Raw genomic sequence first — 14,153 nt, 5'->3', positions numbered from 1 at the left:
TGGGGATAAAACAGGTGGTTCCCGAATCAATCTAAATTAGTATCAAAATAAATAGTAATATTTCTTTATATATATATATATATATATATATATATATATATATATATATATATATATATATATATATATTGGTGTTGTGCTAAAGACGGACCTTGGACATAGGGCCTAAATATTCACTGAATTGAATTCCACTGTCTTGAGAAAATTTCTCTATTGTTTCTAAGCTTTTTTTAATATAAGCTTTTCACTGAATTTTTTTATACAAAACAGTATATTTTTTTCAGAGAATTTGATTATCGTCCCTTTACAGTTAATTGGCTTTTGTCTTTGAAGATATTAGATGGCGAAATAGTCAATGAAAAAGAAAGGTATGTTCCACGTTTTTATTTCTGTCAATGAGTTGTTTCATACAAGAAATTTGTGACAACAAAAGTTGTTTGATTTTTTCTGTTGAGCTAATGGAGTTAAATAAAACTAATATCTGAAAAGTCTTAAATTCTCAGTCATACAGAGAGCAAGGCCGTATCCTGGGTTACTGGGTTTGAATTCCCACGGATTTTTGTGCAACGCGTAAAAAAGTAACAACAATGCATTTAACCAAATTTACGATGAATTTTGTAAGGTTTTGTACCCCCCCCCCCCCCCCCGAACAAAAATCTTTGTTATGGCGTTGACAGAAACAGCTCCTAAGCAGAGTTCCTGAAAAGATTTTCCGCTTGAATCAAGGCGTCTTTGGTGCTGAAGAAAAAAAAAACAAGAAACGAAAACAGAAACAGCAGGGAATTAAAAAGTGGAAGAAAAACAAGAAGAGAACCTGTAACCAGAAAACAAAAAATAATTAAAATCAAAAATGAAACAGGCCAGATTTACAATAGTTTTATCCGAAATGTCCAGGTAGTAACAAAATGAGCTATTTTTTGTATCTGGCAGATGTAACGCAAGAAGTATGTTGTGTTAATACTTGTTTTGTCAGAGGTGATTATTGTATATATGATTTCGAATTTTAAGGCTTTTATTTTCTGGATTATAGCTTTTCTTCTCGGTTTTTCTCCCTTGTTTACTACTCTATGTTTCTTTTGTTTCTTTTTTTTCACGTTATTTTTCTCTGTCGTGGTTTGTTAGTTCGCTTTAGATCTTTTATTATGGAACAATAATAAAACATAAATTAATTATTGCAAATGGAACAAAAAAAATGAGTCATTTTAGTCATGATTCTTCATTTTGGTTTTATGTCTTTTTTAAAGCCACAAAATACTTTTAATTACTTTACGTTCTCTGATTGTTATCCCTATTATTGATATGATTTACTATTTAGATTATTATTTTTAATTTGGTATGCTATTTTACTTCTTTTTATTAAGTGTAAAGTTTTTGTTCTCATAATAAAATTTACAACTTTTTTTTTTAAATTACAACTCATATTAAAATTACAACTTTTTTCCATAACTAGTAAAAGTCGGGATTCCAAGGTTCATTTCCCTGGAGAATACCCATATCCATAAACTATAATCGATCTGTTTTCCACAGTTTTTCCTCGTTATGCTTACTCCAAAAGCTATGGAAGATGAATAGCTTTTGTGAATATTTTACATTGTTTCTCTTCTTACCGGCATATTGGTAAATTTGTCTTTTTGTTCCTGGAACTATTTCAACAAGACAGTTTTAATATACTTTACTAGCTAGTATTTTTGTTGTGACAAACAAAAAGAGAATATGCGTTCTTATTCTCGTTCTTTGTTTATTTAGTGCCAGAGTTAGGCTCTTAAAAGCTGGTTGTGAATAATTAATGATTATGAGGAAAACCGTATCGTTGCTGTCACACTTAATGGCCGTATTGGATATTTTCGCACTTCTGAGATAATTGCTAAAGGATCTTTGCTAAGTTGCTTTCAAGCCCAGATCAGTATGTCTGCCCGGCTGAGCCTAGGAAAAGAATATCGTCGCTACCACGCTTAGAGTTCCTATCGAACATTTTCGCACTTCTGAGATAATTGCTAAAGGGCCTTTGCTAAATTACTCTCGAAGGACAGATCAGTAGGTCAATTTAAGTTCCATCGAACTTTAATTTTGCCGATCCAAATTGTCCGACTGAGCCTTAGAAAAGAAAACCGTCCCTACTACGGTTAAAGTTTGTATCGAACATTTTCGCACTTCTGAGATAAATGCTAAAGGGCCTTTGCTAAGTTGCTCTCAAAGGGCAAATCAATTGGTCAATTTAAGTTCCATCGAACTTTAATCCTCCAGATCCAAATGCCCGGCTGGGCTTAGGAAAAGAATATTGTCACTTGCCACGCTTAAAGTTCGTATCGGACATTTTCACACTCCTGAGATGATTGCTAAAGGCCCTTTCCTCAATTTTTCTCAAAGGGAGGATCAGCAGGGTAATGTAAGTTTCATCGAACCTTGATCATCCTGATTTCTGCTAACCCCAGGAAGAGAATATCGTCGCTACCGCGCTTAGAGGTCGTATCGGATATTTTGCACTTGCAAGATAATTGCTAAAGACTATTTGCTAAGTTGTTCTCAAATTTAAGATCAGCAGGCCAGTTTAAGTTTTATTGAACTTTGATGCTTCCGATCCAGATTGCACGGCTGGGCCCAGGAAAAGAACATCGTTGCTACCTCGCTTAATGTTCGTATCGAACATTTCCGCACTACTGAGGAAATTGCTAAAGGCCGTTTTCTAAGTTATTTTTAAAGGAAAGATCAGCAGGGCAATGTATGAAGTCAAAATTTTATCCTATTGACCTAAATTGTTTTGCTGATCCTATACTGTAATATCACAATCAGTAGTAGATGATCTTTTCAAGTATCAGGGCATTTTCCTGGTATATTTTTTATAATTAATAATACTAGATGCTGATTAGAAAAGTCGAGTTCACTGGGTTTTTTTAGGGGAGGGCATCAATTTTGTTTTTTTAACCCTTGAATGGTGAACTTCTGAAGTAAATAGATTCTATGATAAGTTATTTTGAAAATTGAAATTGCGAACACTGTCAGGAAAAAAATTTCTCCGCTGATATTAATCGCGAATGCGAGACGTACAAAATAATGTCGAAATCCCAGCTAAACTTTAAAAGTTTCAATGTTGTCATATTCAAGACCATTCAATTTTTTTTTACGAAATTTTAATCTTGACCTGTTTTTGTATATGGCATAGAAAGGGAGATTTTTGTCACTATTTTTATTTTTTCCCTAGCTTTTTGATTTTGAAATTCGAAGAAAATTTTACTTTGATTTTAAAATTTCATTAGATATGTTTCTATTTCTATTTACGCTGGAACTAGGGACGTATCATGTTGTATTAACTTGAAAAATTAATTATTAAAATTGGAAACAAACGAATAGTAGAGGAAACACGGTAAAATAGAAACGCCGTGGCGCGCTACCTAAGTAATGAGCGAAATGGCTTCAATGTGTCATTTGTGTTTTTGACTGGAAAAGAGATGTGATTTGACTGGAAATTTATTGTTTACAGCCTTTTGAAGAGTTTTAAGTGATTGGAGTGTAAAAAAATAACAAACAAAATGTTGACTAAAATCCTGATTTTATCCTACATGTCTCAATATTTGATTGATAAACTACAAAATTGTAAAAAAAAAAGTTTTTCAAAGAAAAGTAAGGAGCCCTATTAAAACGAACGGCTGGCAGAAATCAAGTCGAATAATACTTCAAACTTAAAACCAATAGAAATCACTATCAATGAATAAATGAGACCCAAAACGAACGAAATTAAAATGAGTGACCAAATTCAAAATTAAAATTTAGTTTGATTAGATTTAAATTAAAATTTAGATTTAAAATGTCAAATTTAGAATGGACAGAAGTCACCACGAACTGGACTGGAGCTAGCGCCCTTTGAGCCTTCTAAAGGCTTAACTTTTAAGATTTAGATAAAACAAAATATATTTTAAACATTTTCTCGTTTACAACATTAATAAATCAGAAATTGCTGAAACTTTCAGGAATGAATACCATTATATATAAACATTGAGTCTACTTTTATTGGTTCTTTTCAGTAACCTTGGTGATTATCGTCATTTTTTGGTGTTTTTGTTGTTGATATTTTGACAAATAAAAACTATATCGTGGATTTGAGCCGTGTTGAACATGCAAACTACACTGTTGAACATGTCACCCAAGCTGTTAAAGAAAGGAGATAGGTTGCAAACTCCTATTTATAAACCTTAATAATTCGTTTTATGTCATTTTTTTTTCTTTGTGGCGTTATGATAAATAAAAGACGCTGCTCGAAATACAAATTTTTCTCAGTAACGAGCAAATGACGCTCTAGCCTTTAGAATGCCTAGGCAGTGTTATCTCTACTCCTGATTGTGGCAATTTCTGTTCGTTTCCAGTTTAACTTTCTTTTTTTTTTTTTTTGTGTTTTTTTTTTTTTTTTTTTTGGTTGTTCATCTTTGTTTTGTTTGTATCTCATCTATTAATTGATGATAATTTTTATTCCTTAATGTTTGAATTATTGCATGAATTTATTTCTTCCCGTTTTTTCATTTTAACAGAGCTCTTTAATGTTCTCTGATTTTTTTTTTTTTTTTTTTTTTTTAATTTAAATTAACTTCTTTTCATAGTTTTGTTGGCTGGTTAATAATAGTCTGTTCAGTCTTTCTGCTTAAAAGTTAAGATTTTGGCGAGGCGCTTTGAAATAAAAGTAATTTTGTGTAATAATTTTTAAAAACAGATTTACTATGGAATTATGGGTGAATAGAGGGGGGATTTTATTCAATTGTGTTGAAAATCCGAACAATCCAAAGTCTCCCCTAAGTCAAATTTTGAGGTCCGTTTGCCACACAACCCACCCACCCCCACCAAGACTCCCTGACAATTTCAACCTAATCCTCAAAGCCATTCTTGACACAAACCTTTTCGTTATTTTAACACTCGAGATCGAGCACTCTAAATCTATTTAGCTCAGTCTACGTAGAAATGAATAAAAATCAGAAACAAAACGTTCTTGGTCCATTCCTCCCTCCACTTTCAACAAAATGTATGATTTCCTTGGCCCAGAAAAGGATCCCTGAAATTTTTTATCCAATCAGACATCCTGGATCAAGTATACCCTCATTGTAGAATTTGCTCCAGGGTAAAGAAGGGGGGCTGGTTTTCCTACAATCACTTTTGACTCTTAAAGAAGGCTGTAGACCTTTCAATTTCCACCTTCAATTTGTAGAATACTGCCATTCTCATAATTCTGAAAGTTTTGAACAAAGTTTGTATTCTGAATCGTTTAGCAGATTCAGTGAAGACCCAAGACCTTTTTTCAGGCTCAAAGGTGAGTGGCTGTACTCTCAGGGAAAAGGGCGTCATTTTAAGCCTGGTGAACACGAAGCTGCTGTTGAATACTTAAATAGAAACTTCCCTAGCCCGAAGATTGGCAGATCTGTGACTGGTATTAACGAAAATGAAGAAGAACGACTTGAAAAGGTTCTACGCATGTCAAAAATGCATCATTCAGTTCCCCCATTAAATTTCGGTAACTATGCTCAAACTCATTTCACTTGTTTTTTTTTAAGAAGACGTCTACATACAACAAATACGGAGGGGGGATGATATTCAATGATATTGACTAAGAACGCCCTTTGGATCTTCCCAAAATGGAATATTATTTAGCATCTTGATTACTGTTATTAGCTTTATGAGTGCTTACAAGTGCTTAGAGGTGTCTCAAAATTAGTAAAAGTGAAAGCTTTAAGAAAATATACATTAAGGGTGTGTCGTTGTGTGGTTTTTGGAGCAGCCATTATGGTACATTTTATTTTCTTTTCTTTTTCTAAAAATATTTTTATTAAAAACTTCAATTTTCCTAAAATTTTTATTCATAAAATAAAAAGATTATTTTTTTCCAAAACTCTTCTTGTCTTTTGGAAATTTCTTAGGACAGAAAATTAAATTTTCTCATGCTTCATTTTTTATTTTAAATTAAAATGACAGAAAAATATCATTTTTAATGTTATTTAGGTTTTAACATAAAAATGACAGCTTCAAGAGAGTGATTTTTATGACAGAAAATTTTTTATGACAGAAAATTAAATCTTCTCATTCTTCATTTTTTAATTTAACATAAAATGACATAGAAATGTAATTTTTAATGTCATTTAGATTTTAGCATAAAAGTGACTGCTTCAAGTGAGTATACATTAAGGGTCCGTCGTTTTGGGGCTTCTGTAGCCGGCATTATAGTACATCTTCTTTTCTTTTCTTTTTTCTAAAAACATTTTTTGTTTCATTAAAAAATAAAAAGATATTTCATCCAAAACTTCTTTGAAGTTTTAATCTTCTGACTGATGAATTTAAAATAAAAGTGTTAGAAAAGTCCAAACTAAAACGTTCCTTAACCCTTATGTAGATTCTCGATTCGGCATTTCAAGGTAAAATCAGCAATGTATCTTCCTTTTTAATTTTCCTTTCAAATATATCCATTTTATCTTTATATGTCGTTTATCTTACTTTTGCGGTCTATTTGGCTTCTTAATATCTTAAACATGAAACCTTAAAATCCTTTTCTTTATGCATTATCAAAAATATTTGCCTTCTCACAAAATCCAAATACCAAAACCTTGAAGTACATAAAAATTTTAATTGGCTAATGACTGATAAAAATAAAAGAGTTTAGCAATACTGGAAGATATTTCTGCATGTAAAGTGTATACTAGAGCTTCTCAAATTTTATGAAGTACATATCAGTTAAACAAGACTTTTTTGTCAAGACTAAGAACTGAAAAATTCCCGTTGGCAGTCAATTAAGATCGAAATAATATTGCTCCACTATTTCTACAAAAAAAAATAAAGAAAAAAAATTTCATGTCTAGCCCCGGGTATAAAATTCAAAATGAAACAATTTTGTATAAATACTCCCTCCTTTCCTATCTTATTTAAAGCTATAATTTTTAATAAATTTCAAGAAAGCTCTGTGCCTTTTCCAACCAAAGAGCTTCATTTTGTGATTATTTTTTCTTTTCCTCGTGGCTTTCTCTCTCTCTTTTTTTTTTTTTTTTTTTTTTTTTTTTTTTTTTTTTTTTTTTTTTTTTTTTTTTTTTTTTTTTTTTTTTTTTGTCATCAGTTTTCTTAAATCTGGGATTTGAAAGCACTTGCAAATAGAAGTATCGACACCATTTTTTGATCAATTTCTTCTTGTTTTCTTGTTGTCGCTGCTAAGATAAAACCAGGGATGTAGGGATCGAGTTTGCTAACTGATTTGTTTTAACTTGATCGAGTTTTCTAGATTTTTTTTTTTTTTGCATTGTTGGTTTTGTAAAATCTTCTTTTATGAAAATGATTTATGTACGCAGGAAACGGTTGTCATAAGTTTATTTTGTCACTATGGGAGAATTGATTTGTTGAAGGTTATTTGGTTAAAGAGCAAAATCTTCGTAGGTTCTTGTTGTCGCTACTATCAGGGACGTAGTGCTCGAATTTTTTACCATTTTGGTTCTTGGTTGTTGGTTTTCGCGAACTTAACTTTTCAGTCAAAATGATTGATGCCTTTTGAAAATGCTTGACATTATGCCTGCTTTGTGAGGGCTTGAAAATATTGGCAGATTTTTGATGCTTGTGAAAATAGATGTATGTCTTTTAGTATTGTTGTGGTTGGTGCTGAGATAATACCAAGGATGAAGTGTTCGAATTTGTTATTTTTTGAAGGGGCTGTTGTTTTCTTTTGCTTTTACAAATTTGTATTTTCAGTGAAACTGATTAATATCACGAGGAAACGGTTTTCCTTACGTCTGTTCCGTAAGTATTTGAACAGTGGCATATTGATACCTTTTTGTTGCATGTGAAAAGCGGTCAGTTTCTTTTTATGTTCTTATTGTCGTTATTTAGACAGTACCGGGGATATAACGGTCTAATATGATACGCTTTGCCTCTTTATAAGCATTCCTTATTTTCTGCATCCTTGTTTCTGAGTGAACATAATTGATTTCAAAAGAATTATTGAGGTATTACAATTACACTTATTTCTTCCTACAAAATCATCTCATGATGCATAACAAACAATGTTTTACTATAAAAGGAAACGTGCGTGTGAATTGGTCAATTTATACTTTTGTGAAAGAAAGGTCTTACACTTGCATTAAAATCAACGTTCTAGTGTCCCATAGACATAATTAATGCTATAGCAGTTTCTTAGTGGAATCGATGCAATACACTCTTAGTATAGTTAAGCCAAGTTGGAACAACGTTATTACTGTTGTAAATCATCGTTATTGCTCTTGTAACTCATCGACGCAACACACGCCTAGTATAGTTAAACCAGGAACAACGTTATTGCTCTTGTAACTCAACAATGCAACACACGCCTAGTATAGTTACACCAAGCTGGAACAACGTTATTGCTCTTGTAACTCATCGACGCAACACACGCCTAGTATAGTTAAACCAGGAACAACGTTATTGCTCTTGTAACTCAACAATGCAACACACGCCTAGTATAGTTACACCAAGCTGGAACAACGTTATTGCTCTTGTAACTCATCGACGCAACACACGCCTAGTATAGTTAAACCAGGAACAACGTTATTGCTCTTGTAACTCAACAATGCAACACACGCCTAGTATAGTTACACCAGGAACAACGTTATTGCTCTTGTAACTCATCGACGCAACACACGCCTAGTATAGTTAAACCAGGAACAACGTTATTGCTCTTGTAACTCAACAATGCAACACACGCCTAGTATAGTTACACCAAGCTGGAACAACGTTATTGCTCTTGTAACTCATTGCTCTTGTAACTTATCGATGCAACACACGCCTAGTATAGTTAAAACGAAGTTGGGAAAAATATATAAGGTTCACCAAGTTTAGTCTTACCCATCAAAACTTACGAACCTGAGAAAATTAGCCTTAATTTAGGAAATAGGGGGAAACATCCCCTAAAAGAAAATTAGAAGTTCTAGTGCCCTTTTTAAGTCACCAAAAATCGGAGGGCACCTAGGCCCCCTCCCATGCTCATTTTTCCCTCAAAGTCACCGGATTAAAATTTTGACATAGCCATTCTGTTCAGCATAGTCGAAAAACCTAATAACTGTGTCTTTGGAGACGATTTAATCTCCCCACAGTCCCCGGGGGAGAGGCTGCAAGTTAAACTCTTTAACCGTTGCTTACATATAGTAATGGTTATTGCGAATTGTACAGCCGTTTTCAGGAGGACTTTTTGCGTTGGGGTGGGGGTGGTTCGGGGGAGGGGGTTACGTGGCAGGATCTTTCCATGGAGTAATTTATTATGAGGGAAGAAAATTTCCATGAATGGGGCGCAGGATTTTCTAGCATTATTAAAAAAAAGACAATGAGAAAATAAATTAAAAAAGCTTTTTTCAACTGGAAGTAAGGAGCAGCATTCAAACTTAAAATGGACAGAAAATATTATGCATATAAGGCGGTTCGTCTCCTCCGTTATGCTAAAGTATTTTTAGTAATTTCAACTATTTATTCTACGGCCTTTGTGATTCAAGGATCATTCTTGAAGAATTGCGATGAAACTCAAGCTTTAGTGTAAAGAGCGAGGTATTGACGACGGGGCAAACCCCCTCATATACGTAATAAAAATATACAGATATATAAATTCGTTATGTTAGTTAATTCGTAAGTTACGTATATTTATTACTAATAAAAACGTCCGTAAAAAATAGCCGAAACCCTAAAAAACAGAATTTTAATACCAATGTTTACATTAAAAGAATCGTATTTTAATGCGGATTTTAAATATATAAGTTTCATCAAGTTTAATCTTTCCTATCAAAAGTTATGAGCCTGCAAAAAAATTGCCGTATTTTACAAAATAGGAGGAAACCCCCCTTAAAAGTCATAGAATCTTAACAAAAATTACACCATCAGATTCAGCGTATCAGAGAATCCTACTGTAGAAGTTTCAAGCTCCTATATAAAATATGCGGAATTTTGTATTTTTTTGCCAGAAGACAGATCACGGATGCGTGTTTATTTGTTTGTTTGTTTTTTTTCCCAGGGGTGATCGTATCGACCCAGTGGTCCTAGAATGTCGCCAGTGGGCTCATTCTAACGGAAATTAAAAGTTCTAATGCCCCTTTTAAGTAACCGAGAAATTGGAAGGCACTTAGGCCCCCTCCCACGGATATTTTTCTCCGAAATCATGGGATCAGAATTTTGAGATTGCCATTCTGTTCAGCTTAGTTGAAAACCTACTAACCATTTCTTCGGGGACGACTTAATCCTCTACAGTCCCCGGGGGAGGGGCTGCAAGTTACAAACTTTGACCATTGTTTACATATAGTAATGGTTATTATGAAGTGTATAGACGTTTTCAGGGGGACTTTTTCGGGTTGGATGGGGGTGGGTCGGTGGAGGGGTTTACGTGGAAGGATCTTTCCATGGAGGAATTTATCATGAGAGAAGAAAATTTCCATGAAGGGGGCGCAGGATTTTCTAGCATTATTTAAAAAAAAAACAATGAGAAAATAAATAAAAAACAAAATTTTCCATCTGGAAGTAATGAGTAGTATTAAAACCTAAAACGAAAATAAAATATTACTTATATAAGGGGGTTCGTCTCCTCCAAAATATCTTGCTATTTACGCTAAAGTATTTTTAGTAATATCAACTATTTATTCTACGGCCTTTGTGATTCAGGGGTCATTCTTAAAGATTAGAGATTAAATTCAAGCTTTAGTGTAAAGAGTGAGGTATTGACGAGGGGGCAAGTCCTCCCACATACGTAATAAAAATACCTAAATATAGAAATTCGTTAGGTAAGTTAATTCGTAAGGTACGCATGTTTATTACTAACAAAAACGTTCGTACAAAAAAAATCTAGTTGCATTTTTAAGCAACCAAAATTGGAGGGCAACTAGGCCTCCTCCCCCACCCATTTACCTTGTCAAAATCGTCCAATCAAAACTATGAGAAAGTCATTTAGCGAAAAAAAAATTAATATGCAAATTTCGTGTTAATTATTCATGTGCGGTGAGCCAAAAGTAGAACATGCATGAATTCAAAAACGTTCAGAAATTAAATTTAAAAAAAAAACACGTTTTTTTTAACTGCCAGTTAGGAGCGACATTAAAACTTAAAACGAACAGAAATTATTCTGTGTATGAAAGGGGTTGTCTCCCTCCGCAAAGCCTCGCTCTTTACGCTAGAGTTTTTTTATTGTTTTAAAAAGTAGAGTTGTGACAAATAGTCAAACTTAAGCGCATGGAGCGAGGCGTTGCGGAGGGGACAACCCGTTTTCATATACGGAATAATTTCTGTTCGTTTAGTTTTAATATTGCTCCTTACTTGCAGTAAAAAAAAACTTATTTTTTTAATTTAATCAATTAAAAAGATATATCGCTGTTTTGGCTCCTAGCTGCTTTCTTCTGAAAAATCAAGAAAAGTTCGACTAGCGTATTGCAGCGTAACATAAATAATGGTTATGTATTATGTATTTAGGATTACGTTTTTTGGAAAGTAAAATGAAATTTTGGCTTTAAAAAAATAAGGACTAGAAAATAGGAGATATTCTAAGCCTTAGGCATTAAAACCGTTCTTGATGAGCAGATTAAAGAATAAGATATCAGTTGTTTCGTACACAAATCCTTTGAAGTAACTATCTACAGAAATAAACTTGAAAGTAAATCAATGCTGTTCTAATAACAAGCATTTCAATAAGCTTTTATTAACTGGATTTTACTATCTATGGAAAACCAACGCAAAACAATAGATATCCTCATTTTACTTCAAATAACCCCCACAAGTTAAAAGAGCAACTGTAAAGAGCAGCAATCTAGGATGTAACTAAAATAGGTCAGTGCCCCATTTATTTAAAGAGCTACTTTGCTCGGTATCAAACAGTTCGTGGTAACGAACTGTAATGATAACGTGGTAGCGACCCAGCTCAATAGTAACAAAAACTCTAAAAAATTGAATTTTGATATCAATAGCTACATCAAAAGAATCGCATTTTAATGCTGATTTTAAATATATGTGTTTCATCAAATTTAGTCTTACCCATCAAAAGTTAAGAGCCTGAGAAAATTTGCCTTATTTAAGAAAATAGGGGGAAACACCCCCTAAAAGTCGTAGAATCTTAACGAAAATGACACCATCAGATTCAGCGTATCAGAGAACCATACTGTAGAAGTTTCAAGCTCCTATCTACAAAAATGTGGAATTTTGTATTTTTTGCCAGAAGACAAATCAAGGGTGCGTGTTTTTTTTTTTTTTTTTTCCAGGGGTCATCGTATCGACCAAGTGGTCCTAGAATGTCGCAAGAGGGCTCATTCTAACGGAAATGAAAAGTTCTAGTGCCCTTTTTAAGTGACCAAAAAATTGGAGGGCATCTAGGTCCCCTCCCACGCTCATTTTTTTCCCAAAGTCAACGAATCAAAATTTTGAGATATCCATTTTGTTCAGCATAGTCGAAAACCATAATAACTATGTCTTTGGGGATGACTTACTCCCCCACAATCCCTGGGGGAGGGGCTGCAAGTTACTAACTTTGACCAGTGTTTACATATAGTAATGGTTATTGGGAAGTGTACAGACGTTTTCAGGGGTATTGTATTTTGTTTGGGGGTGGGGCTGAGGGGAGGGGGCTATGTTGGAGGATCTCTCCTTGGAGGAATCTGTCATGGGGGAAGAAAAATTCAATGAAAAGGGCGCAGGATTTTCTAGCATTACTATAAGAAAACAATGAAAAATAAACATGAAAACGTTTTTTTCAAATGAAAGGAAGGAGTAGCATTGAAACTTAAAACGAACAGAGATTATTACGCATATGAGGGGTTCTAAAAATACTTTAGTATAAAGAACGAGGTATTTAGGAGGAGATAAATACCTCGCTCTTTATGCTAAAGTATTTTTAGTAATTTCAACTATTTATTCTACGGCCTTTCTGATTCAGGGGTCATTCTTAAAGAATTGGGACAAAACTTACGATTTAGTGTAAAGAGCGAGGTATTAACGAGGGTACAAACCCCCTCGTATACATAATAAAAATATAAGATTATGAAAGTTTGTTACGTAAGTTAATTCTTAAGTTACGTATATTTTTTACTAATAAAAACGTCTGTTAAAAATTAAAAGTTCTAGTTGCCTTTTTAAGTAACCGAAAAATTGGAGGGCAACTAGGCCTCCTTCTCCACCCCTTATTTCTCAAAATCGTCTGATCAAAACTAAGAGAAAGCCATTTAGCCAAAAAAAGAATTAATATACAAGTTTCATTTTAATAATTTATGTGCGGAGAGCCAAAACTAAACATGCATTAATTCAAAAACGTTCAGAAATTAAATAAAAAAAACTAATTTTTTTAGCTGAAAGTAAGGAGCGACATTAAAACTTAAAACGAACAGAAATTACTCCGTATATGAAATGGGTTGTCCCCTCCGCAATCCCTCGCTCTTTACGCTAAAGTTTGACTCTTTGCCACAATTCTACTTTTTAAAACAATTAAAAGCTTTAGCGTAAAGAGCGAGGGATTGCGGAGGGGACAACCCATTTCATATACTGAGTAATTTCTGTTTGTTTTAAGTTTTAATGTCGTCCCTTACTTTCAGCTAAAAAAATTAGTTTTGTTTTTATTTATAATCCTAGAGAACAACCCGTAGAAAAGGAAACGTATTAAGAAAACAATCCATTCAAGATAGTTCTATAGATAGTTTACTATATGATATAGTGATAGTAATCGTTTAAGTAAACGTTTTTCATTGTAGCAACTTGCTACTATAGCTTTCAAGCTGACCAATTTGACAGTTTGAATTGTCTACTTTTCTGTTGTATTTTTCTTTGTGAACACTCTTGTAATTGTAGTAACCATACATCAACTTTTACGCAAAAATACGTTCTTATACGTAGGAGAAAAGAACGTGAAGACTTGGCAATAAGAAAGTTTAGTCATTTGTATTTTATAGTGCATGGAAGACTTACTCTGGTTAATTCATTGATATTGACGTCTCTCTATGTTATCTAGTCTTGTCTCCTCAAGAGTTTTATTTTCAGCCGTTGAGATTTATAAGACAGTGTTTTCGTAAGATATCTCTTTTGACTGTAAGTAAATCTTTATTATGGCCTGCTTAATGACTGGAATCTGACGACCAATTTCGATTTAAGGATGTCATAAAGCTACCCCATAGAGCCGTTGGGAAGTTCTGATTGTTTTTGGATTTAACAACATTAGCATC

The 14,153-nt window shown here is 33.4% G+C and overlaps 1 protein-coding gene across 1 annotated transcript in view; it reads left to right on the top strand.

Annotated features, from left to right (window-relative positions):
* The window catches only part of LOC136038061 (centrosomal protein of 97 kDa-like), a gene marked incomplete in the record, with an annotated part of 130,706 nt that overhangs the window by 83,193 nt on the left and 33,360 nt on the right, over positions 1-14,153 (top strand). The window contains 2 exon segments of the mRNA XM_065721023.1: positions 285-368; positions 5,283-5,491. Of these exon segments, the coding sequence (XP_065577095.1) occupies positions 285-368; positions 5,283-5,491 (293 nt within the window).

The sequence above is a fragment of the Artemia franciscana genome, chromosome 2 (assembly GCF_032884065.1).
Source record: "Artemia franciscana chromosome 2, ASM3288406v1, whole genome shotgun sequence".
Classification (NCBI taxonomy): Eukaryota; Metazoa; Arthropoda; class Branchiopoda; order Anostraca; family Artemiidae; genus Artemia; species Artemia franciscana.
This window is presented reverse-complemented; position numbering and strand designations above follow the sequence as displayed.